The sequence below is a fragment of the Oncorhynchus mykiss genome, chromosome 11 (genome assembly GCF_057628025.1).
Source record: "Oncorhynchus mykiss isolate SJ-2025 chromosome 11, ASM5762802v1, whole genome shotgun sequence".
Taxonomy (NCBI): domain Eukaryota; kingdom Metazoa; phylum Chordata; class Actinopteri; order Salmoniformes; family Salmonidae; genus Oncorhynchus; species Oncorhynchus mykiss.
In genome coordinates this window covers 32,713,896-32,738,428 of record NC_143032.1, presented here as the reverse complement: position 1 = coordinate 32,738,428, position 24,533 = coordinate 32,713,896, and the positions used below count along the sequence as shown (strand labels likewise).

General features: G+C 41.4%; 2 protein-coding genes across 5 annotated transcripts in view; one reads left to right on the top strand and one right to left on the bottom strand.

Moving 5' to 3' along the window:
• The window catches only part of LOC110535580 (phenylalanyl-tRNA synthetase 2, mitochondrial), a 116,954-nt gene extending 107,762 nt beyond the window's left edge, over positions 1-9,192 (bottom strand). For 3 of the 4 annotated variants that reach the window (XM_021620658.3, XM_090189875.1, XM_021620660.3), the window contains exons 1-2: positions 8,953-9,066; positions 4,366-4,487 (exon numbers count right to left, since the gene is read on the bottom strand). The gene's annotated coding sequence lies outside the window, so the exon portion shown is untranslated. Of the gene's footprint in view, positions 1-4,365; positions 4,488-8,952 lie in introns of all 4 variants that reach the window. The other variant, XM_090189874.1, reaches the window with a different exon arrangement.
• Positions 9,130-24,533, top strand: part of lyrm4b (LYR motif containing 4) — a 60,394-nt gene continuing 44,990 nt past the window's right edge. Inside the window, exon 1 of the mRNA XM_021620661.3 lies at positions 9,130-9,303. Within this exon, the coding sequence (XP_021476336.1) occupies positions 9,221-9,303 (83 nt within the window). The 5' untranslated portion in view covers positions 9,130-9,220. The remainder of the gene's footprint in view (positions 9,304-24,533) is intronic.

The window sequence follows — 24,533 nt, the reverse complement described above, 5'->3', positions numbered from 1 at the left end:
GGCAACAGAACTGTAACAACCTAGCACAAAACAGGGAACAACCCAGTAGTGGTTTGCTAATTAAAATCGAATGTACTGCAGATGTTGTCTACCACAAGCCAGCAAAATAATACTTTAGAAATCCATTGATCCCTCTGAGAGCAAAACATTGGAAACTGTGCATAGTTTTCGGTTAAGTAACAGTTTGTGGTTTAGGTTCAAATTAAAAGCGAAAGCCCGTAGAACCACAACCTCTAGAGAGCTTGGCCGATCAGCGATCAAGACCTTGAAGCATACTGCGATAGTATGAGAAGAGACAACGGAGTACATTTAGATTAGTTTAGGCCTACTTTACTGACTTAGGTTTTATTTGCTTAAATTCCTTTTATCACAACTCCCTGACGACCTTGGCAAAATCAAGGTCCTATTCTCTTACATGTCTTTGCAGAGAATGGGAATTTGCATTACTCTCGATCATGGTGAGCGTCAACAAATTAGCTTAAAATGACTCAGGGATATGACGTAGATGCACAGAGTAAACAGCATAGTGGGTTAATTTCCGCAACAATCTAAGACCATTGAAGAGCAAAGGGTAGACGTCTCTGCTGTTATGGTCCCATACCTAACACGCTGTAACGGCGTGAAGCGAACCTGTGCACATGTGCAGATACTGCGTGTGACAGTGATAGCGAAGTCTCGCATCTCGTTCATCGCATTATCTGCAATGCTGCTTGTTTTATTTAGTTGGCTCCATATTCATGTTCTTAAAAGGTAGACAACTGTCCTTTCTTGGAGTTGGACTGGGCAATTTGAGACCCCCCCTTGCCGCAGTGCATCTCTGGCAATTTCCAACAATTACCACAATGGCTAATTCATCTCGGTGACAGCCAAACAAATTCTACAACCCTGCACACAAGGTCATTACCCGGGGATTGCCAGCTAATGTGTTTACTTACGTCTTTCCAAACACTCCCCTCCCCAAAAAGTGATTAAGGTTCTCTGCAACACAGTTACACTCATGGGAATAGCACTCAAAACTGCCTACAGCCCTGTAAAACTGTAATGTACAAAGTATAATTACGTTAGTAGCCCAGGTCTATGGTCCCCATGATGAAAGAGATGTTGCATGGCCTCTGAGGCTTCTGCTACATCGAGGTCCCTTTGGATATGGATTGAGGTGGTAGCCATGGTCATAATGCATGGCTATTGGCTGCCTTCTAAAAACCAATACCCTTAGGTCATACCTCATTTCTAGGATATATCTCCAAAATGCTAATGCCTCACTATCGATTGCTGACAGGAGAGGGCATGTGTTGGTGCATGGTTGCTGAAGTGTTGTTTTTAGTAAGCAGCCTAATGATGGTTTTTGCCAGGGGCTGATTTGTTTTGTTTTCCATTTTCCCTGGGAATGAAGTGGTTAGTCCCGTTTTAGCTGTTGTTTGAGTTTGTTTGCTTCCTTTCACAATGACCTCCCTTACCTGAAGGCACTGCGGGCAGGATGTATCAATCCTTATTTGGATGGATTGTATTTCTTCATAAGGAAGCCCATCTGGTTTGTTTTGCACTCTCTCTGTTATTTTTCATTTCCTTGCTTTCCCCCCTCTCATCATTGGACTGGGACAATCTGACTAGTGGCTATGATTTCTTAAAGTGAGGTCCTCGATTCCCAGGGAAAGACATGCTCTCCAGTGATCATCATGTGAGTGAAGATTTATTGGAGGGCAAGACGCTGCCTAATGGCCTGCCAAACAAATGTGGCGTAATAAACATTTCACTGGCAATCTCTTCTTCTCCTCCAATCGGGGCTGACATCAAGCTCATCGGACTGATGCACTGCCAAGGGGCAACGGAGTGAAGATGGACTTGTTCAATTTGTGGTAAGAGACTTGGGTGAACTAATAACCGGATCTCTCGCGGACCTCAAAATAGACTCTAGGCCAGGGCTCTCCAACCCTATAGGTTCTCTCCAACCCTAATCTAGTGCACCTGATTGAAATAATTAGCTGGTTGATAAACTGAAATCAGGTTCATTACAACTGGGGTTGGAGTGTCCTGCTCTAGGCACTCCTGCTGTAAGCAGGTGAACTGCTTTAAAAAAGGGAGAGTTCACTCTTTTTGTTCATGCACATTTTCCACTTAAACACCTTAGATAAGCCTTCATTTAATCTAAAACAGGATTTTAAAGATTGTTGGCTAGTTATTTAGTCATGCCCAGCATCTTCTGGCTAGCATTTTTGAAGCATATATCAATGTATAAAGTAGAAAGTAGAAAGTATAAGAATCACGTAACAGTGCACTCAAAAGCATTAAAAAAAAGGGATCTATCCCTTTAATGCAGCTGTTTTGGCAAAGCAATGGTATAGCTGTCAAAATACAGTTTGAGGCGTTTAAAAAGATGAGGTAGTAGGGGGACATTTTGACAGCGTAAAAAGCAAATCACTTAAAATACAACAAAAAACTATTTTTTCCTCATTAATCTACACAGAATACCCCATAACACTATTTTTTTTATATATATTTTTTTAAATATTTCAAATAAAAAACAGAAATGCCTAATTTACATAAGTATTCAGACCCTTTGCTATGAGACTCGAAATTGAGTTTAGGAGCATCCTGTTTCCACTAATCATCCTTGAGATGTTGCTACAACTTGATTAGAGTCCACCTGGAGTATATTCAATTGATTGGACAGGATTTGGAAAGGCACACACACCGGTCTTTATAAAGGTCCCACAGTTGACATTGCATGTCAGAGCAAAAAAACCAAGCCATGAGGTTGAAGGAATGGTCCGTAGAGCTCCGAGACAAAATTGTGTCGAGGCACAGATCTAGGAAAAGGTACCAAAACATTTCTGCAGCATTGAAAGTCCCCAAGAACACAGTGGCCTCCATCATTCTTAAATAGAAGAAGTTTGGAACCACCAAGACTCTTCCAAGAGCTGGCCACTTGGCCAAACTGAGCAATAGGGGGAAGAGGGCCTTGATCAGGGAAGTGACCAAGAACCCGACGGTCATAGTGACAGAGCTCCAGAGTTCCTCTGTGGAGATGGACGAACCTTACAGAAGGACAACCATCTCTGCAGCACTCCATCAATAAGGCCTTTATTGGTAGAGTGAACAGACGGAAGCCACTCCTCAGTAAAAGGCACATGACAACCCGTTAGGAGTTTCCAAAAGGAACCTAAAGACTCTCAGACCATGGGAAACAAGATTCTCTGGTCTGATGAAACCAAGATTGAACTCTGGCCTGAATGCTAAGCGCCACGTCTGGAGGAAACATGGCACCATCCCTATGGTGAAGCATGCTGGTGGCAGCATCATGCTGTGGGGGATGTTTTTCAGCGGCAGGGACTGGGAGACTAGTTCATGGGAAAGATGAACAGAGCTAAGTACACAGAGATCCTTGATAAAAACCTGCTCCAGGGCGCTCAGGACCTCAGACTGTGGCGAAGGTTCACCTTCCAAAAGCACAACGACCCTAAGCACACAGCCAAGACAATGCAGGGGTGGCTTTGGGACAGATCTCTAAATGTCCTTGAGTGGCCCAGCCAGAGCCCGGACTTGAACCCGATCTAACATCTCTGGAGAGACCTGATAATAGCTGTGCAGCGATGCTCCCCATCCAACCTGACAGAACTTGAGAGGATCTGCAGAGAAGAATAGAAGAAACTCCCCAAATAAAGGTGTGCCAAGCTGGTAGCGTCATAACCCAAAAGATTAGAGGCTGTAATCGCTGCCAAATATGCTTCAACAAAGTACTAAGTAAAGGGTCTGGATACTTATGTAAATGTGATACTTTTAAAAAATATTTTTGATATGTCATTTTGGGGTATTGTATGTTAAAAATATATTTTTAATCAATTTTAGAATTAGACTAACATAACAAAAAGTGGAAAAAGTCACAGGGTCTGAATACTTTCTGAATGCACTGTATACCGATTGATTCTAGGAGAACATAACATATACAACAAACACTTTGAGCTTAATTCAACTGTCTTAACCCATCAGAATCCCAAATGAGCATATTTTACTCCACTGTTTATAAACAATGTAATTGTAAACAAACACAGTATAGCCTAAAAACATGGTTTAAACTAAAATGTAGATCACGTAAATTGGTCAGTCCATCCATAACTCTGTCTATGAATTTGAGAGTGGTTACATTTCTCCAGCCCCATCCCTGAGCTCTTTACCAAAACAGAGGCAGGGTGGCCGGCGACCGCTTTGTTTGAACTGCAGATTGCCCCTTTAAGTAATAAAATCATCATCGTGCATCAAGTCACAAGTAAAGTACAAGTAAAGTGCACCAAGTAAAAAAGGAAAACAACAAAACAACGACATCAATACAATGTTCAACACAGGCAAAACACCATGTCAGGTACCTACCTCTCCAGGGTGAATGGTACGGAAGACTTTGGGCTCACGATCTGTGGGATGAGAGGAGCGAGGAAGAGGGTATAGTTGTGTTTCAGTTCTGGTCACCCACTGGCCTGAATCCTTCCGGCTGCCTGCACATGAGACAAAAAATAAATAAACCGATGGATCAAAGGCCTTGTTTTGTCAGGCGGAGCAGCGAGCGACCGCCTCGGTGCTGGGGGGAGGAGACCATGGATTCACCCCAAAGCCAAGCAACAAGTCCATAATATACTATGCAGGGGAGAGGAGTCAGGCCTAGCATCAGTTTGAGTTTTCAGTTGACTGATTTGACAGTGAGTTCAGCAGGTTAATATAACCATTAAAAGGCAACAAATATATATTCTATTTTGGAATTAGGAAAACAACATTTCCTACCAATTTCTCTTTTCACTCCTTATTAATTTTACGAGGGAGTGGGATGACCATTTCTCATTGCTTTTTAGAAAAGAAGCAGTCATTTCCACTCACATACCCAAACCACCCACCCACGCAAACTCCGACGGCGCCACATCTCTTGGTCCGAATCCCTCACTAACCGCGAGACCCACCATGTCAGAGGGTAAGAAGGGCCCCATAGGAAATCAATAGGAGGAGACTCCACTCCTGAATGACTCGTCTTCTGAAGTGGCTGCAGACCAGCCGTTATGGCTCTCCCATGCGGACAGACTCAATAAAGGGTGGCTTCAGTGATCATCGCTCCCGCTCCACACTAACTGGAGCTCAGCTAGTCAGTCAGCAAGCAAGCAAAGGTGCTACCTGGTACTGAAGAAGGAGAGAGTGAGAGTTTTGGGTGTGTAGTCACAGCAGGCACTCAGCTGCACCGAGTACTCCCATTAACAGGCCTGCTGGCTTTTTTCATATAACCTTTATTTAACTAGTCAAGTCAGTTAAGAACAAATTCTAATTTACAATGATGGCCTACCAGGGAACAGTGGGTTAACTACCTTGTTCAGGGGCAGAAGAACAGATTTTTACCTTGTCAGTTCAGGGATTCGATTCAGCAACTTTTTGGTTACCGGCCCAACGCTCTAACCACTAGGCTACCTGCAGGCCCCTACCAAAAACACGTAAGGAATCATGAATTATCCCAAAAATAAGTGTTAAATCTAAATATATTTTATATTTTTAATTTTTCAATGAGCCACTCTTTGCATTGATGACAGCTTTGCACACTGTTGGCATTCTCTTAACAAGCTTCACTTGGAATGCTATTTCAACAGTATTGAAGGAGTTCCCACATATGCTGAACACTTGTCACTCTGCGGTCTGACTCATCCCAGACCATCTCAATTGGGTTGAGGTCGTTGGTTTGTGGAGGCCAGGTCATCTGATGCAAAAAATAGCTGAAACCACTATTTTAAAGGGGTGTCCACATACTTTTGTATATTTAGTGCATGTAAGAAGCACAGAAGCTTTGGATTCATTTGAGAAATTAGGCTACCTTTTGTCAGCTTTTTCGTTGAACCTCAATGGATAACAAAGTCCTTTAGCAGAAGGGTGATGTTGCATGAATGAGATATCAATTTCCCTTTACATATGTGGAGTGGCAAAAATATAAGGCAAAAATATAAGGTATCCAAATTAAAATAGATATTCTATATGGAAACGTAACATTCAAAACAACCCCTTGTCGTGATACCCAATTGGTAGTTAGTCTTGTCCCATCGTTGCAACTCCTGTACGGACTCGGGAGAGGCGAAGGTCGAGAACCATGCGTTCCCCAAAATACAACCCCACCAAGCTTCTTGACACATAGCTCACTTAACCAGGAAGCCAGCCGCACCAACATGTTGGAGGGAACGCCGTACAGCCACAAGGAGTCACTAGAGCGCGATGGGACAAGGACATCCAAGCTGGCCAAACCCTCCCTGAACGATTCTGGGTCAATTGTGCGCCACCTCATGGGCCCGGGCCCATATCTAGTAATATCATCAACCATGTGTAGTTAACTAGTGATTATGACTGATTGTTTTTATGAGATAAGTTTAATTCTAGCTTGCAACTTACCTTGGATTACTGCATTTGCGTAACAGGCAGTCTCCTTGTGGAGTGCAACAAGAGAGAGGCAGGTCGTTATTGCGTTGGACTAGTTAACTGTAAGGTTGCAAGATTGGATCCCCCGAGCTGACAAGGTGAAAATCTGTCTTTCTGCCCCTGAACGAGGCAGTTAACCCACCGTTCCTAGGCTGTCATTGAAAATAGGAATGTGTTCTTAACTGACTTGCCTAGTTAAATAAAGATTAAATAAAAGGTGTAAAAAATATATATATATTTTTTTTTAAATCGGCAAATCTGCGCCCCAAAATAACGATTTCCCATTGTTATGAAAACTTAAAATCGGCCCTAATTAATCGGCCATTCCGATTAATCGGTCGACCTCTAGTATAAACACCATGGGACCACACAGCCGTCATACCGCTCAGGAACGAGACGTGTTCTGTCTCCTAGAGATGAACGTACTTTGGTGAGAAAAGCGCAAATCAATCCCAGAACAACAGCAAAGGACCTTGTGAAGATGCTGGAGGAAACAGATACAAAAGTATCTATATCCACACTAAAAGGCGTCCTCAACATAACATGAAAGGCCGCGCAGCAAGGAAGAAGCCACGGCTCCAAAACCGCCATAAAAAAGCCAGACCACGATTTGCAACTGCACATGGGGAGAAAGATCATACTTTTTGGAGACATGTCCTCTGGTTTGATGAAACAAAAATAGAACTGTTTGGCCCTAATGACCAACGCTATGTTTGGAAGAAAAAGAGGGAGGCTTGCAAACCGAAGAACACCATCCCAACCGTGAAGCGCGGGGGTGGCAGCATCATGAGGAAGGAAAATTATGTAGATATATTGAAGCAACATAAGTCAGAAAGTCAAAGCTTGGTCGCAAATGGGTCTTCCAAATGGACAATGACCCCAAGCATACTTCCAAAGTTGTGGCAAAATTGCTTAAGGACAACAGAGTCAAGGTGTTGGATTGGCCATCAGAAAGCCCTGACTTCAAACCTATACAAATTTGTGGGCAGAACGGAATATGCGTGTGCGAGCAAGGAGGCCTGCAAACCTGACTCAGTTACACCAGCTCTGTGAGGAGGTATTGTCCAAAATTCACCAAACTTATTGTGGGAAGCCTGTGGAAGGCTACCTGAAATGTTTGACCAAATGTAAACAATTTAAAGGCAATGCAACCAAATGCTAATTGAGTGTATGTAAACTTCTGACCCACTGTGAATGTGATGAAATAAATAAAAGTTGAAATAAATCATCATCTCTGCTATTATTCTGACATTTCACATTCTTAAAATAAAGTGGTGATCCTAACTGACCTAAGACTGTGAATTATTACTAGGATCAAATGTCAGGAATTGTGAAACTGAGTTTAAATGTATTTGGCTTCCGACTTCAACTGTATGTGTACCGCTTAGCTAGCTAATCAAATTGTCATATTCTTATAATTCAAGGGATAGCCTATTCATTAAATAGGCCTAGTTTAAATGACTTAACCTTAGACTGTGACAGTAAACGAACATGAGATATCAACAGCAGATTGCTTGGGGGTTATTTATATTTCTGACGAATGCATGAAATGTATAGGCATGGGTCATGCGTTATGACTGGTGCCAATAAAACATTGTCTTTTTGAATAACCAGTTCATGGGAAGGTAATGTGTGGCAGAGAGGAAGTGTAAGCCCTATATAGTACACCAAATGCATAATAAACATTTACATTAAAGCAGCAATCTGCAGATGAAACGATCAACTCTACCCCTGCCACTGTTTCTGTAAAAAGAAAATCGGTGGGCTGGGGCTGGAGAAATGTAACCACTCACAAACTAAAAGATAGAGCTATGGACTGACCAGCCATGATATTAAAGATTTAACCATGTTTTGAGCCTATACAGCATTTGTTTACATGTACTATGTTTACAAACATTGGAGTAAAACAAGATCATATCTGTGTTTCTGATGGGATAAAACAGTTGAACTAAGCTCGCAAGGCATTGAAAGTTATATTCTTCAAGAATCAATGGGTACATATCATTCATTTATAAGTCCAAAAATGGATGTAGTTAACTGCTGATTGCCCCTTTAAAAGACAATATCCAAACGTAAATGATTACTATCATGAATTCGTCGTACTATATAGGGCTAAGCAAGTGTGTGGTTATCTATTTCAAGAAAACCAATTCCTATTCTACAATACCAGCGTTACAGGTGATCGCTAGCTACAGTAGGAAGATATGAATGCCTAAAAAGGTTTACAGTTGTCCACTCTACCTGTTCCTGACATGAACAGAAAATGCAAGACTGGAACTAACTCTAGCAAACTAGTTAGTCTCTTCGTTACAACGGTTTTCGTAAAGCTAACCGCAATGCTAACCATAGAAGCATAGCTATCTGGTTTATGATTGTGAATGGGGTGCCCTGGAAGGTTGAATCATTTGACAATGCCAATGTACTAAAACTCAGAAACGGCAGTGTTGGTCATTTACAAAGAATACATTTGTGTGGGGAAAAAAACAAGAACATTACAAAAAGCACAGCTGAACGTTAGCTCACCTTTTACCACTGTGGAACGGTGGATTGTTTTGAGAAGACCGAAGATATGCCTGCAAAGAATAAGACATATTTACAGTTGTTTTGAAAGAAAAGTGTAGATTACTCGTGAAATATAGTCATTTTCGTATCTTTATGATACTCTTTTATGGTCATCAATCTTAGAGGCTTTCTAAAGCCAAACTGAAAAGAGTGATTTTATACTGGCGCTTACTAACCACATTTAATCGAGGTCCTGAGTACGACCGAAGGTCGGAGTGTTTTTTGCAAGATGGCAGCCTCTACAGCCCAGGTGCTTTCTCTGTATCGCAAGCTTATGAAAGAAAGCAGTAAATTTCCCTCTTATAATTACAGGTAAAAGCTTTGCTGTTTCCTATTGTCTGTGTTCTAGCTAGCGATATATAGTGTTTAGGTAGTCTCATTGCCGGTCAACATTCTGATAGATTGGGTTGTGTAGAAATTAAATTAGACTTCAACAGAAAACTGGCTTATGTTCATGTGATTCAATTTCAAATCGTTTAGTCGGGGTTGGGCTGTTTAGCACCTTTGGCCATAACCTGCCTACTTCAAGAGTTCAGGCTGGTCTCATAGAATAGACGTAAACAGAAACCACGTTTACATAAACGGTGTTTATGCAAGTAAAGTCATCACATATGTCGTCATATACGTCCTTGGTCATACTGTATTAAAAAAAGTGATGGAAACCGGAAGTTTCGGTAAAAAATTTATAAATGCCGACAAATGATTTGTTGGTTCGACATTGTGACGTTTTTGTGTCGGTAAAATTCAGTATTCGAAAATGGCGGTGGAAACGCCGTTAAGTGTAAATATTTTTTGTCATAACCATAATATCGAAGTAAACTTGGAGTCGCGATTATATGGTGTGTGGTCCTCGCACTACGACTCGGGAAACCATACAGTTTATTAGGCTACATATGAAATAATTTGCGCTAGGGTTTTTATTTTATTTTTACAAGTGACCAGAAAGGGTCGCGGACTAGTCAATGCTAATCCCTAGTCAATAATGGCACCAAATCACCTGTCTGGAATCTTAAATTCAACACGTTTTGTCCAATATCTCAAGATAGGATGGTTTATATTGTTATTACATTTTTAGGGTTGATGTCAAACACAGATGATTAAAATAAAAGTAAAATGTACATATAATGCGAATAAGGCAGTACAGAATACATAATTACAGTCATTTAAGACTAACGTAAACTCGTACATCGCCTTGGTCCGAACAATTGCCCTTATTTTAGCGCCCCAAAAACGTAATACTTCCAGATCAACTGTAATGTCAATACCATTGTAAAGCAAAACAAAAAAAAAACATCTCAAATTTGGACTCATCATACCAAAGGACAGATTCCCACCGGTCTAATGTCCATTGCTTGTGTTTCTTGGCCCAAGCAAGTCTCTTCTTCTTGTTGGTGTCCTTTAGTAGTGGTTTCTTTGCAACAATTTGACGATGAAGGCCTGATTCACCCAGTGTCCTCTTATCAGTTGATGTTGAGACGTGTCTGTTACTTGAACTCTGAAGCATTTATTTGGGTCACAACTCTAATGAGCTTAGCCTTTGCAGCAGAGGTAACTCTGGGTCTTCCTTTCCTGTGACAGTCCTCGAGAGCCAGTTTCATCATCAATCACATGGTTTTTGCAATTGCACTTCAAGGAATTTATGAAATTCTTGAAGTTTTCCAGGTTGACTGACCTTCATGTCTTAAAATAATGATGGGCTGTCATTTCTCTTTGCTTATTTGAGCTCTTCTTGCCATAATATGGACTTGGTATTTTACCAAATCTTCTGTATACCACCCCTACCTTGTCACAACACAACTGATTGGCTCAAACGCATTAAGAAGGAAAGGAATTAAACCTTAAATAGTGAACATACTAGCAATGTGCTGGCTGTTGATAGTCTGCAAAAAGAAAGCATTTGTCTTGGCTAGCGTACTGCAGCCATGTCTATATATTTTGGAGCATGTCTTAAAGGGTGAGTGCCCTATTTTCATGTCCTCTCAATGACATACTTTCTAAATAAAAATGAATGCAGTTAATACAATGCAATTCTAAAGAATATAGTTATGTCTTGGATTTCAAAATTATTTTACACAGCTTTTTTTATAAAGTGCTTTTGGAAGGTATTCAGACCCCTTGAGTTTTTCAACATTTTGTTACATTACAGCCTTTTTCTAAAAATGATATTTTTTTATTTATTTAATCCATCTAAACACACTACCCCATAATGACAAAGAGAAAACAGCTTTGTAATTCAGACCCTTTGCTATGAGACAAGAAGTTGAGCTCTGGTGCATCCTGTTTCCATTGACCAACCGTGAGATATTCTACTACTTGATTGGAGACCAGCTGTTGTAAATTAAACTAATTGGACATGATTTGAAAAGGTCTGTCTATATAAGGTCACACAGTTGACAGTACATGTACATTGAAGGTCCCCAAGAATGCAGTGGCCTCCATCATTCTTAAATGGAAGACATTTAGGACCAAGGACTAACTAGAGCTGGCTGCCCGGCCAAACTGAGCAATCGGGGGGAGAAGGGCCTTGGTCAGGGACGTAACCAAGAACCCGATGGTCACTGTGACAGAGCTCTAGAGTTTCTCTGGGGAGATGGTTGTTCTTCTGGAAGGTTCTCCCATCTCTGCAGCTCTCCACCAATAAGGCCTTTATGGTCGAACGGCCAGACTGAATCCATTCCTCAGTAAACCAGGATAAGATAATTGAGGCTGCATGCGCATTCTTGTCCTGCACAGTTACAAACAACTCCTTTCAGCATATAAAGTAGCAGCCTGTCTGTTGGCTCCTGGATGTTGTAGCCTATCCGTCTCCTTTAACTTTAAATTCCGTCTAACGTTGATTAGATATATCCTAACTTTTACCCCACACAGAGGCTCGATTACTGTGGGCTATTGTCACTTTGATTACTTATGATTGGCCAACGACAAGCTTACACGCGCCCCTCTCGTGAAGTGCGAAGAGCAGCCGCATCAATGATAGGCCTACATTTCTGTCTCTTCTGCAGCAGTCTCGTTCGGCTCTATATGGGTCCTTATGGAAAAGTCAGTTAAAATGACAATTACCTGAGACCCGTGACATTCATATCAGATCTTAACTAGACCTTTGACAATATTTTGGTCCCGGATCGTGTCTTGGGTATTCTGGGAAAGGTGGATCCGTGTGGACCTCTACAGCAAGCTCTTACAGGATTCTTTAAAGGCCCAGTGCAGTCAAAATACATTGTTTCCTTTTTGTTGTATTATTATTATTATTATTGTACAACATTTGATGATACTAACACAGTAAAAGTGTGTACACATTTGATCTGTGTTATTTCCTGACAGTTGCTGGCTGTAAATGCAATCTAGCATTAGAATGTATCAGAGGCCACCAAAATAGTGCTAGTTTGGCAACCCATTCTTAACCAGGGTGGGGGCAAGCCCCCACGGAACTCCCTCAGCCCTGGGGAGCCTGGCTGGCTTCTTTTTCAATTTAGCTGGCTACTCCATGTGCTTGTGGAAAACACTGTGGCTGGCAGGGAGCTCGGCCCCAGTGACGCACTGGGCCTTCTGCACCACTCTCTGTAGCACTTTGCCTCCCATGGTGGAGCTGTCACTGGCTGACCACCTTCACCCCATGTTGTGCTTCTGGCACTTCCCTCCCTGGAAAGACGTTGCGCATTTCTGCACTTCCATAAGACATACAAAAACTTGCTCAGTGAATCAGAGCACTTAACGTGACTTCTTTTATTGTTGACTTACCAGGCAGAGTTACTGGAAGATGTGGGGGAGCAACTGAATTTGGGGACCCTGAATCTCAATCCTTGGGATGATGTTTTATCGCATGTTCGCTGACTGTTAAGCGTTTTGCAAGGAGAACTGTTGAAATCAAGGTATGGGCCTCCCAAGTTGTAGCAATGAGACAAGCTCGAAAATTGGGGATAAAATAAATAAGATATCAAGGTTACGGTGGCCCTATAGATCTCGGGTCAGATCAAAGTACATTTGATATTCACCCTATTTGCTTTGCTGAAAAGTATGGCCCATAATAACACCGCTAGCTTAGATGCCATGTCCAGAAAAGTACATCTCTTGCCTACAACATATAGATCGGTGTAAGCATTAAGAAGGGACATTCCACCCAACTATCAGAGCTTAAAGGAAAACTCCACTCTGAAAACTATCTTTTGGGATTTGATTTTATTATTCCACTGTTGATACAGTCCCAATATGCTTTGCATACCAACAAAGTTTTCAAGATATAGGATTTTCAAGGTGCAAAGTGTCACTTGCCACATGATGATGCATCATCATCATGATGTTTTAAAAATGTAAGTGACACTTTGCTTATGAAAGTCCAATATCTTGAAAACTTGACTACAGACATGAAAATCATTTTGGGATTGTTAACCTTTTCAAGCGTATGTTCCAAATATCTCTAACGGTCACCCCAGCGTGAGTTGTTTTATGCACGTGATGTCAGAATGCACTCACTGTTCCAAAATGTGATTGTTACTGAACAAGACAGTTAACACACGCTGCCTGATAATTATCTATAGGCTGTTTGAACTTGTCAATTTCAAATAATTTTCTAACAACAGTTTGAATTTAGGTGTTTTCCGCCGCCTCATCAATTCACATAGAAGTAGCCCATTTCACTGTTGCGGACAATTTATGTTTGAGACTTTACTGAGGCAGACCAACTTCTCTCTTCAAGGAGAGCCCAAGCACTTACCCAGTGTTTCCGCAGATCAAGTATGCAGACATTTGCGCAGTCTTGCACGAACTGGCACATGTTCTGACTGGCACTCGCATTGCCTTCATTGTTGTTTTCCTCACAAATAATAACTTGTGTGCATTCCTATCAAAGTAACTGCCTTATTTTCTGTATATATATTGTGTTGTCGTTTCTACTGTAGCATACAGTATGTATGGAGCATAATGCATTTGGGGCAAAAAAGTACTTAGTCAGCCACCAATTGTGCAAGTTCTCCCACTTAAAAAGATGAGAGGCCTGTAATTCTCATCATAGGTACAGACAAAATGCAAGAAAAAAAATCCAGAAAATCACATTGTAAGATTTTTAATGAAATTATTTGCAAATTATGGTGGAAAATAAGTATTTTTTCTTATTTTTTTCTCATTTTGTCTGTCATTGTTGAAGTGTACCTATGATGAAAATTACAGGCCTCGCTCATCTTTTTAAGTGGGAGAACTTGCACAATTGGTGGCTGACTAAATACTTTTTTGCCCCACTGTATGTGTGGCGCCATGTTCACTCATCTTTCGGGTAAACTTTCAGAAGTGAATGAAGAGATGTGACTCATCGTAGACAACACACCCCCTTCAACTCACAAACAGACAAAACTTATCTTGTTTTGGTTGACGTGAAAAAACAAACATTGTGGCACGCATAAACTACCCATCGTCGGATTACTTCCGATTTTATCGAAAGTGTTCTACTCAATTATTTCAATGAACGTTCAATAAGTTGTTTCTTTAGGCCTATTAATGCAAACTTTAAGTAAGTCACTGAGAACATGTAACTTTGACAATGATAAAATGATTGTGAGGTAAGGGACAGCCAGTGTTTCCATTCATGTCAGTTAGAATAAGGTTGCATTGTGCAACAAAGCATGATGCTCTGTGGCACCGAACAGCCCTGATTAATAATTTAAGGCTTAAAGAGACACCTCTTTCTCACTCTGCTTAAAGTGAAACTGAGTGTTTTAGCAACATATCTAAAAATCAGTTCATATACACCCCTTTTTTTTCTTTTTTTACATTTTCTGACAAGTGAGCACATGATGACTTGAACATTTTAATAAATTCATAGAATACATCATTCTCAAACATTCTAAGGCATTTGTGAAAATTCAATAGCAATATAGAGTGGGAAAATGGCTGTGTGCTTGGATAATTAATAGACACTGCCATAGACAAAACCTAATAAAAACATCTGTCTTGTCCAGGACCGATGTCTATGCAGACCGGTGCGTCATAGCCAATCAGCGCTAGAGTAGGCTTATATGCAAATAAACCATTTATATCACACGGGCCTGTCATCATTCACATTGAACTGGACTGTGTTTTTACAGGCAGTAGCAACAGCACTTCAGGTTATTAGATCGCATTTGCCAAAAGTCACAATACATCTGAATGGATTTCTGTAAATATGTAATTACCACAGGAGTTCCCTTACATACATTTGTGAACTTCAGTCCTATTGATCAAACCATGAAAAAGTAGTCTCTCTGTTGCCTATGCACATCAACAAGATCAACAGCTAATGCTAGCCAGAAAAAGATGAGCTAAAATATAACGAAGAAACTCTAGCTAGATAAACTCTCAAACTTTTCAGCTAGTTGGCTGTCGAAATTGTATTGTTAAATGATGGGGAATGGCAGCCTGCCCGTCCTTCTGCAGCTTGCCTGCCAATGCATGCCTGTCCCAACCTACGTAACTGAATGGGAACTTGTCTCCCTGCCTGCCAAATACATTGCCTGTCTGCCAACAAAAAAAAGAGCAAAATAATATTTGTCCAGCCTTTGCTGCTATGCTTGCAGATTTGCGTAATATGCTACGACCCCGAATCAAAAAGTATTGAACTTCAAATGTAGCTATAGGTTGTTGTAACGTTTAAACTTCAAACTTGTTTATCCATTTTTGCATTGCATGGATCACCGGTGCAGTTGAATGCTGTATTGCTGTATGGTGCTCTCAATATATATTTTAGTTGAGTAGTCAGCCTAGGCTACTGCTCAAATGTTGCTGTAATAGGCCTATATGTTTCTCCTTTGCATGGTGTTTTGTTTTTGGTTAATCATTGTCGAGCTTTAAAAACCAAGGCCAGATTGCAACATTTTAGTAGCTTAGCTACTGTGACCTGTCTGTACACTTTCCTTCTGCTGTCCGCTGCAAACAGAACAAACAAGCGCAGCACAATTTTGAAGTTGAATTCACAGATGCAAGTGCATCATGCTGTAATTTCAGAAAGTAGATTACTTTACTGTTTGGTATTTTATTAGGATCCCCATTAGCTATTGGAAAAGCATTAGCTATTGGAAAAGCAGCAAGCTACTCTTCCTGTGGTCCACGCAGAACATGACAATACAGAACATTAATAGACAACAGCTCAAGGACAGAACAACATAAGTTTTTAAAAAAAAGGCACATGTAGCCTACGTATCAATGCATAAACACAAACTATCTAGGTCAAATAGGGGAGAGGCATTGTGCCGTGAGGTGTTACTTTATCGGTTCTTTTGAAACCACGTTTGTTGTTTGTTTGAGGTATATGAGATGGATCGGAGTTCCAAGCAATAATGGCTCTATACAATACTGTACGCTTTCTTGAATTTGTTCTGGATTTCGGGACTGTGAAAAGACCCCTGGTGGCATGTCCGATGGGGTTAGTATGTCTCAAGTTGACTATGCAAACAATTTGGGATTTTCAACACATTGTTTCTTACAAAAATAAATGATGCAGTCAGTCTCTCCTCAACTGTTAGCAAAGCGAGACTGTCTTGCATAGTATTTATATCAGCCCTCTGATTGCAATGAAGAGACATGCCGCTCTGTTCTGGGCCAGCTGTAGCTTAACTAGGTATTTCCTTGCAGCACTGGACCACACGACTGGACAATAATCAAGATTAGACAAAACTAGAGCATGCAGAAGGTGTGTGGTGTCAAAAAAGCTCAGCATCTCTTTTAGGGTGGGCGATATAGCCTAAAAGTAATATCTCCATTTGGTTTGGACAATTCTAGATATATACAGTTGAAGTCGGAAGTTTACATACACTTAGGTTGGAGTCATTAAAAATAGTCTTTCAACCCCGCCACAAATTTCTTGTTAACAAACTATAGTTTTGGCAAGGCTTTGTGCAAGACACAAGTCATTTTTCCAACAATTGTTAACAGACAGATTATTTCACTTATAATTCACTGTATCACAATTCCAGTGGGTCACAAGTTTACAATACACTAAGTTGACTGTGCCTTTTAACTGCTTGGAAAATTCCAGAAAATGATGTCATGGCTTTAAAAGATTCTGATAGGCTAATTGACATCATTTGAGTCAATTGGAGTTGTACCTGTGGATGTATTTCAAGGCCTACCTTGAAACTCAGTGCCTCTTTGCTTGACATCATGGGAAAATCAAAATAAATTAGCCAAGACCTCAATAAATTGTAGACCTCCACAACTCTGGTTCATTCTTGGGGGCAATTTCCAAATGCCTGAAGGTACCATGTTCATCTGTACAGACAGTAGTATGCAAGTATAAACACCATGGGACCACGCAGCTGTCATACCGCTCAGGAAGGAGACCCATTTTGTCTCCTAGAGACGAACGTACTTTAGTGCCAAAAGTGCAAATCAATCCCAGAAGAACAGCAAAGGACCTTGTGAAGATACTGGAGGAAATGGGTACAAAAGTGTGTGTGTGTGTGGTATGTCAGTGTTATTTATATATATTACACACACAGTAAACCAAGTCCTATATCGACATAACCTGAAAGGCCAATCAGCAAGGAAGAAGCCACTGCTCCAAAACCGCCATTAAAAAAGCCAGACTACGGTTTGCAACTGCACATTGGAACAAATATGATACTTTTTTGGACAAATGTCCTCTGGTCTGATGAAACAAAAATAGAACTGTTTGGCCCTAATGACCAACGCTATGTTTGGAGGAAAAAGGGGGAGGCTTGCAAGCCGAAGAACACCATCCCAACCACGAAGCACGGGGGTGGTAACATCATGTTGTGGGTGTGCTTTGCTCCAGGAGGGACTGGTGCATTTCACAAAATAGATGACATGAGGATGGAAAATTATGTGGATATATTGAAGCAACATCTCAAGACATCAGTCAGGAAGATAAAGCTTGGTTGCAAATGGGTCGTCCAAATGGACAATGACCCCAAGCATACTTCCAAAGCTATGGCAAAATGGCTTAAGGACAACAAAGTCAAGGTGTTGGAGTGGCCATCACAATGCCCTGATCTCAATCCTATAGAACTTTGTGGGCAGAACTGAAAAAGCATGTGCGAGCAAGGAGGCCTAAAATCCTGACTCAGTTACACCAGCTCTGTCAGGAGGAATGGGCCAAAATTTACCCAACTTATTGTGGGAAGCTACCTGAAACATTTGACTCAAGTTAAACAATTTAAAGGCAATGGTACCAAATACTAATTGAGTGTATGTAAACTTTTGACCCACTGTGAATGTGATGAAAGAAATAAAAGTTGAAATAAATCATTATCTCTGCTATTATTCTTACATTTCACATTCTTAAAATAAAGTGATGATCCTAACTGACCTAAGACAAGGGTATTTTTACTAGGATTAAATGTCAGGAATTGTGACTGGAGTTTAAATGTATTTGGCAAAGGTGTATATAAACTTCCAATGCCTCAAGGTAGATTTGTGCAAAACAAATGAACAACACACACCCACACGTCTATTCTATTGTGTAGGAATGTTATTTTATTTTTTATTTTACCCCTTTTTCTCCCAAATTTCGTGGTATCCAATTGTTTAGTAGCTACTGTCTCATCGCTACAACTCCCATACGGGCTCGTGAGAGACGAAGGTTGAAAGTCATGCGTCCTCCGATACACAACCCAACCAAGCCGCACTGCTTCTTAACACAGCGCCATCCAACCCGGAAGCCAACCGCACCAATATGTCGGAGGAAACACCGTGGACCAGTTTTTTTACTGGCCACCCATTCCAAAAACATCATCATCATACGGGTTAAAGAGAAATGTGGCTGGGTCTTTCAGCATGACAATGATCCCAAACACACCGCCCGGGCAACAAAGGAGTGGCTTTGTAAGAAGCATTTCAAGGTCCTGGAGTGGCCTAGCCAGTCTCCAGATCTCAACCCTATAGAAATATCTTTGGAGGGAGTTGAAAGTCCATGTTGCCCAGCAACATCCCCAAAACATCACTGCTCTAGAGGAGATCTGCATGGAGGAATGGGCCAAAATCCCAGCAACAGTGTGTGAAAACCTTGTGAAGACTTACAGAAAACGTTTGACCTCTGTCATTGCCAACAAAGGGTATATAACAAAGTATTGATTAACTTTTGTTATTGACCAAATACTTATTTTCCACCATAATTTGCAAATAAATCCATTAAAAATCCTACAATGTGATTTTCTGGATTTTTTTTCTAATTTTGTCTGTCATAGTTGAAGTGTACCTATGATGGAAATTACAGGCCTCTCATTTTTTAAGTGGGAGAACTTGCACAATTTAGTGGCTGACTAAATACTCTTTGGCCCCACTGTATGCCCACTACATTCTATGCAAGAATCGGAATGCATGATTTATCACCGGTACTTGAAAAACGTGAATAAAACAGTAAATATATCAATAATTACCATAACACTTTCTTATAGTGATTTATTGATACAGATGGCGCGTGCAGGCAGTCAATCACGTAACCTCTCACTCCCACTCTGAGCCATTCAGTGTTTATGTATGTATCTAGTGAGCTAAGCTGTAGCATTAGTGATGTCTTTCAGAAGGAGACAACTCACAAATGTGGAAATTCTGGAGATTTTTTTTAAATCTGAAAGTCAGGAATCACATTCTGACAGTGACCGTGAGGAGCTGCCATTGAGAACCCTGAATCTGAGGACCCCTTGTCCACTGACAAAGTCCCAGTTCCCTTTGAAGGTGATGGAGACAGCTGGAAGGCTGCCAGCCATTTCACCCCTCCTGGCCCTGCTGTTTGCTTTGATGAGTCCCAGTCTGGAGTGCAACGCCCCTTGCCATTTCCATCTGAGGCAGAGTGCTTCAAGTTGTTTCTGACAGAGGAGCTGGTGGGAGACATAGCAGAGACCAATCGCTGTGCCTTGGAGCTACAAGAGAAGAGAGAGCCAGGAGTGAGGGGGAAACTCGCTAAATGGGTGACAACCACAATTAGTGAAATGTATACCTTCCTGGCAACCGCCCTTCTCATGGGGATAGTAAAGAAGAACTCCCTAAGAGAATATTGGAGCACATATCCTATGTTTGCAACTCCCTTCTTTGCCACCCTCTTTTCCCAAGACTGCTTCCTAGTTCTGCTGCGATGACTGCATTTCATCAACAATGCTACTGCCATCCTAAATGACCCGTTATACAAACTAAGAAATGTCAACAGCTGGCAGTAAAGTGGCATGACAAACACGGCATCATGTCCTCTCCACTGTCCATACAGCAACCATGTCGGCCACAGGGAAGGTGGACCACCTGACGGAAGAGAGAGAAATCAAATCCAGACTGTGTGCTTGACTATAACCTCAAATTGGGAGCAGCGGATAAGGCGCACATGATAAACAGCTTTGTGGAATGCACTCAGAAAATGACCAAGTGGAATAATAGATTATTAACTATGACTGCAATGCAGGCAAAAGACGGAAAATGTGAACGTGTGTGCAGGACGGGAGAAGAGCAAATGTCTGCAGACTTGAACTGCACGAACAATTGGGAAGTGTTTGGGGAATTTTGTCTGGGTCAGAAATGTCTAAAAAAATGGATTGGTCCGCAAAAATAAAGATAATGACTTTTTATGTGAATGAATGAGGAACACACCTCAATTTAAACTTTTGTTAGAAAATAAAAAACTTTTTAGAAAATTATTTGAAATTGACAAGTTGAAAACCGCCTATAAATAAAAACAGGCTGCGTGCCTTGGTTTGAGGGCAGCGCTGATTAAATGTACTGTTGCGTAACAATCAAATTCTGGAAAGGAGAGAACGTTCTAACATCACATGCATAAAAAAACTCACACTGGGGCGACCGTTAGAGATATTTGGAACTCACGCATGAAAGGGTTTCAGTGACTTCATTAGCTGTGGTTTCTGATGCTTATATGGTTTTGCTAGTTTGATTTTGACATTCCCAGCCTTAGTCGTCCATTTTTGTTCAAAATATTTAGTCATTGAAACAAACAGTGCATCCCGAATGTGTAGAGACAGCAAACAATGTATCAGGCCAGCTGTGATTTACAACCTTATAGCAATGTTTTTTGGACTACCAAGAACTGTATTGGTGAATTCTATTAATCATGCATTAAACTGCATCCATCTATTCTGCCAACAATGCCTGTATGTCATGGAATTTTTAGTCAAATAGAACCCATTTTTAAAACCTATCTTTTTGATTTTGTAGCATAAACTAGGAATTTTATAGATTTTACTTATGATTGTCCGTTTGTTTCATCTGCAAAGCAGTTAAGACGCTGTCGGTTCCACTTTAAAGTGTGTTACGCCTGGTTAGGGATCGTGTAATAGACCTAAAGTTGCTGTTTTAACTTCATGGTCAAAAGACCTAAGCCAAGTATGTCCCCAGACAGTGCTTCAAATTGGCTGCAGCAATATCACTGCATTCACAGGCAAACGTGGAAGATAAACCAGAGGACGCATGAGAGGCTGCTTTTCGATTCTCACCACCGCTCATGCATTACCAATGGTGGAAACTCACTCCAGCATGGTGGAAACTCCTCCAGCCGAAGCATAAACCATTTCAACGCTTTCAAATCCATGATGGGGAGTGTTGAAGTGCACAATTCAGGAGAAGGGGATGTAGGCGAGCCTTGTGAGAGCCATAGGGAAAGACTTTGTGAGGTGGGCAGAGAAGGAGCGAGTGGGAGAGGGAATAACATGAATGAATAGCAGATGTGCTGAAGTAAGAGAAAATATGAGAGAAAGGGGGTGGGGGGGAGCGGGAAACTCCGAGAGAGTCTCGGAGAGAAAGGCTGAGAGGGAAGGTAAGACTGAGATGGGGAGAGATGAGATATTCTGTGAGGGAGAGATGTAGACTTTATTGCAGACACACTGCAGAATATGAACCTTATCAAAGCAAGGGCGGACTGGCATAAGTAGGTCTTGCGTTATTTTGAACTTTTCCCCTGTGGCTTCTAGCGCTAATACTGTGCTAGTGTGGAGTCGGTGACGAGTCATGTGCAGCTGTGCGATGGCTCTTATTCATCAAGCAGACAGTCAAGAATTAAAACCTTGAAAAGATGTGGCTAAATAAGTGATCATGGAAAGCCACCCTTGTGCTACATGGAGTGTTGTTCTCTGTGAAATCTCTACACATCTGTCTGAGCGTTTCCCTGCAGACATGTTTGAGGGATTTGAGTGCACCAATATTCAGTCATGTTTACAGCTAGAAGGTAGAACCCATGTTTTCTCTTCAAACAGTACAGAATGCTGTATGCCTTGTTTGGCTTTGAGAACACCTTTGTCTATTGTTATTGGTTCATATTTAGTATGTCATTTCAAAGCAAATGTTTTTTCTCCTTGTTTTCTTTTTCATTCCTCATTAGGAGAGATGTATCTGGAGAACACTTACCACTGCTTCATACTGTAATGTGGAGCCTCCCCCAATAGTGATGTTCTGACAACTCTAACATCAATAATACTGCACATCGGTCTGAAAAAACAACAACAATGTTAATAATAAACCCTGCCATTTAGGTACCTACAGGACATTTGGAAAGTATTGACCCCTTCACATTTTGGTACTTTCCAGCCTTATTCTAAAATTGATTAAATTAAACATTTTCCTCATTAATCTACACAATATCCCATAATTACAAAGCAAAAACTGTTTTTTAGAAATGTTTGTATAAATGTAAATATAAAAACACCTTGGTTACATAAGTATTCAGACCCTTTCCTATGAGACTAAATTTAGCTCATGTGCATCCTATGCCATTGATCATCCTTGAAGTTTCTACAACTTGATGGGAGTCCACCTGTGGTAAATTAAATTGATTGGACATGATTGGATAGGCACACACCTGTCTTTTATAAGGTCCCACAGTTGACAGTGCATGTCAAAGCAAAAACCAAGCCATGAGATTGAAGGAATTGTCCACAGAGCTCCGAGACAGGATTGTGTCAACGCACAGTTCTGGGGAAGGATACCAAAACATTTCTGCAGCATTGAAGGTCTCCAAGAACACTGTCCTCCATCATTCTTAAATGGAACAATTTTGTAATCAACAAGACTTTGTAATCAACAAGAAGGGCCTTGGTCAGGGAGGTGACCAAGAACTCGATGGTCACTCTGACGGAGCTCCAGAGATTCTCTCAGAATGTTCCAGAAGGACAACCATCTCTGCAGCACTCCACCAAAAAGGCCTTTATGGTAGCGTGGCCAGCGGAAGCTATTCCTCAGTAAAGGCACATGTCAGCCCGCTTGGAGTTTGTCAAAAGGTAGTAAAAGAACTCTCAGACCATGACAAAAACAAGATTCTCTGGTCTGATGAAACCAAGATTGAGCTCTTTGGCCTGGTCTGGAGGAAACCTGGCACCATCCCTACGGTGTAGCATGACTGTGGCAGACTCATGCTGTGGGAATGTTTTTCAGTGGCAGAAACTTTGATACTAGTCTGGATAGAGGGTAAAATGAACATAGCAATGTACAGAGATCCTTGATGAAAACCTGCTCCAGTAAGCTTGAGACTGGAGCGAAGGTTCACCTTCCAATAGGACAACGACCCTAAGCACACATCCAGGACAATGACCCTAAGCACACATCCAAGACAACGCAGGAGTGGCTTCGGATCAAGTCTCTGAATGCCCTTGAGTGGCCCAGCCAGAGCCCGGACTTGAACCCGATCGAACATCTCTGGAGAGACCTGAAAATAGCTGTGCAGCAACGCTCCCCATCCAACCTGACAGAGCTTGAGAGGATCTGCAGAGAAGAATGTCAGAACCTCCCCAAATACTGGCGTGTCAAGCGTTCCCTCTATCCTGACTAGTTTCCCAGTCCCTGCCACTGAAAAACATCCCCTCAGCATGATGCTGCCACATTGCTTCACCATAGGGATGGCCAGAGCATCTTGTTTCTCATGGTTTGAGAGTCCTTAGGTCCCCTTTGGCAAACTCTAAGCAGGCTGTCATGTGCCTTTTTACTGAGTGGCTTCTGTCTGGCTACTCTACCATAAAGGCCTGATTTGGTGGAGTGCTGCAGAGATGGTTGTCCTTCTGGAACGTTCTCCACAAGGAACTCTAGAGCTCTGTCAGAGTCCCCATTAGGTTCTTGGGTCACCTCCCTGACCAAGGCCCTTCTCCCCTGATTGCTCAGTTTAGCTGGGCGCCCAGCTCTAGGAAGAGGCTTTGTGGTCCCAAAATTCTTCCATTTAAAATGATTGAGGCACTGTGTTCTTGGGGAACTTCAATGCTGCAGAATTTTTTTGGTACACTTCCTCAGATATGTGCCTTGACGCAATCATTTATCTTAGCTCTGTGGACAATGCCGTTAACCTCATGGCTTGGTTTTTGCTCTGACATGCACTTTCAACTGTGGGAATTTTTATATAGACAGTGTACATGATTTGAAAAGGCACAATCAATTGAATTTACCACAGGTCGACTCCAAGTTGTAGGAACATCTCAAGGATGATCAATGGAAACAGGATGTACCGGAGTTCAGGGGTCTGAATACTCATGTAAATACTCATGTAAATTGTTTAATCAAACTTTTTTTCTGATATCAGGGAATAAAAAATACAATAATTAGCCTAGTATGCATGTGTGGCCCGAGCTCGTTTTCCCTGTCTA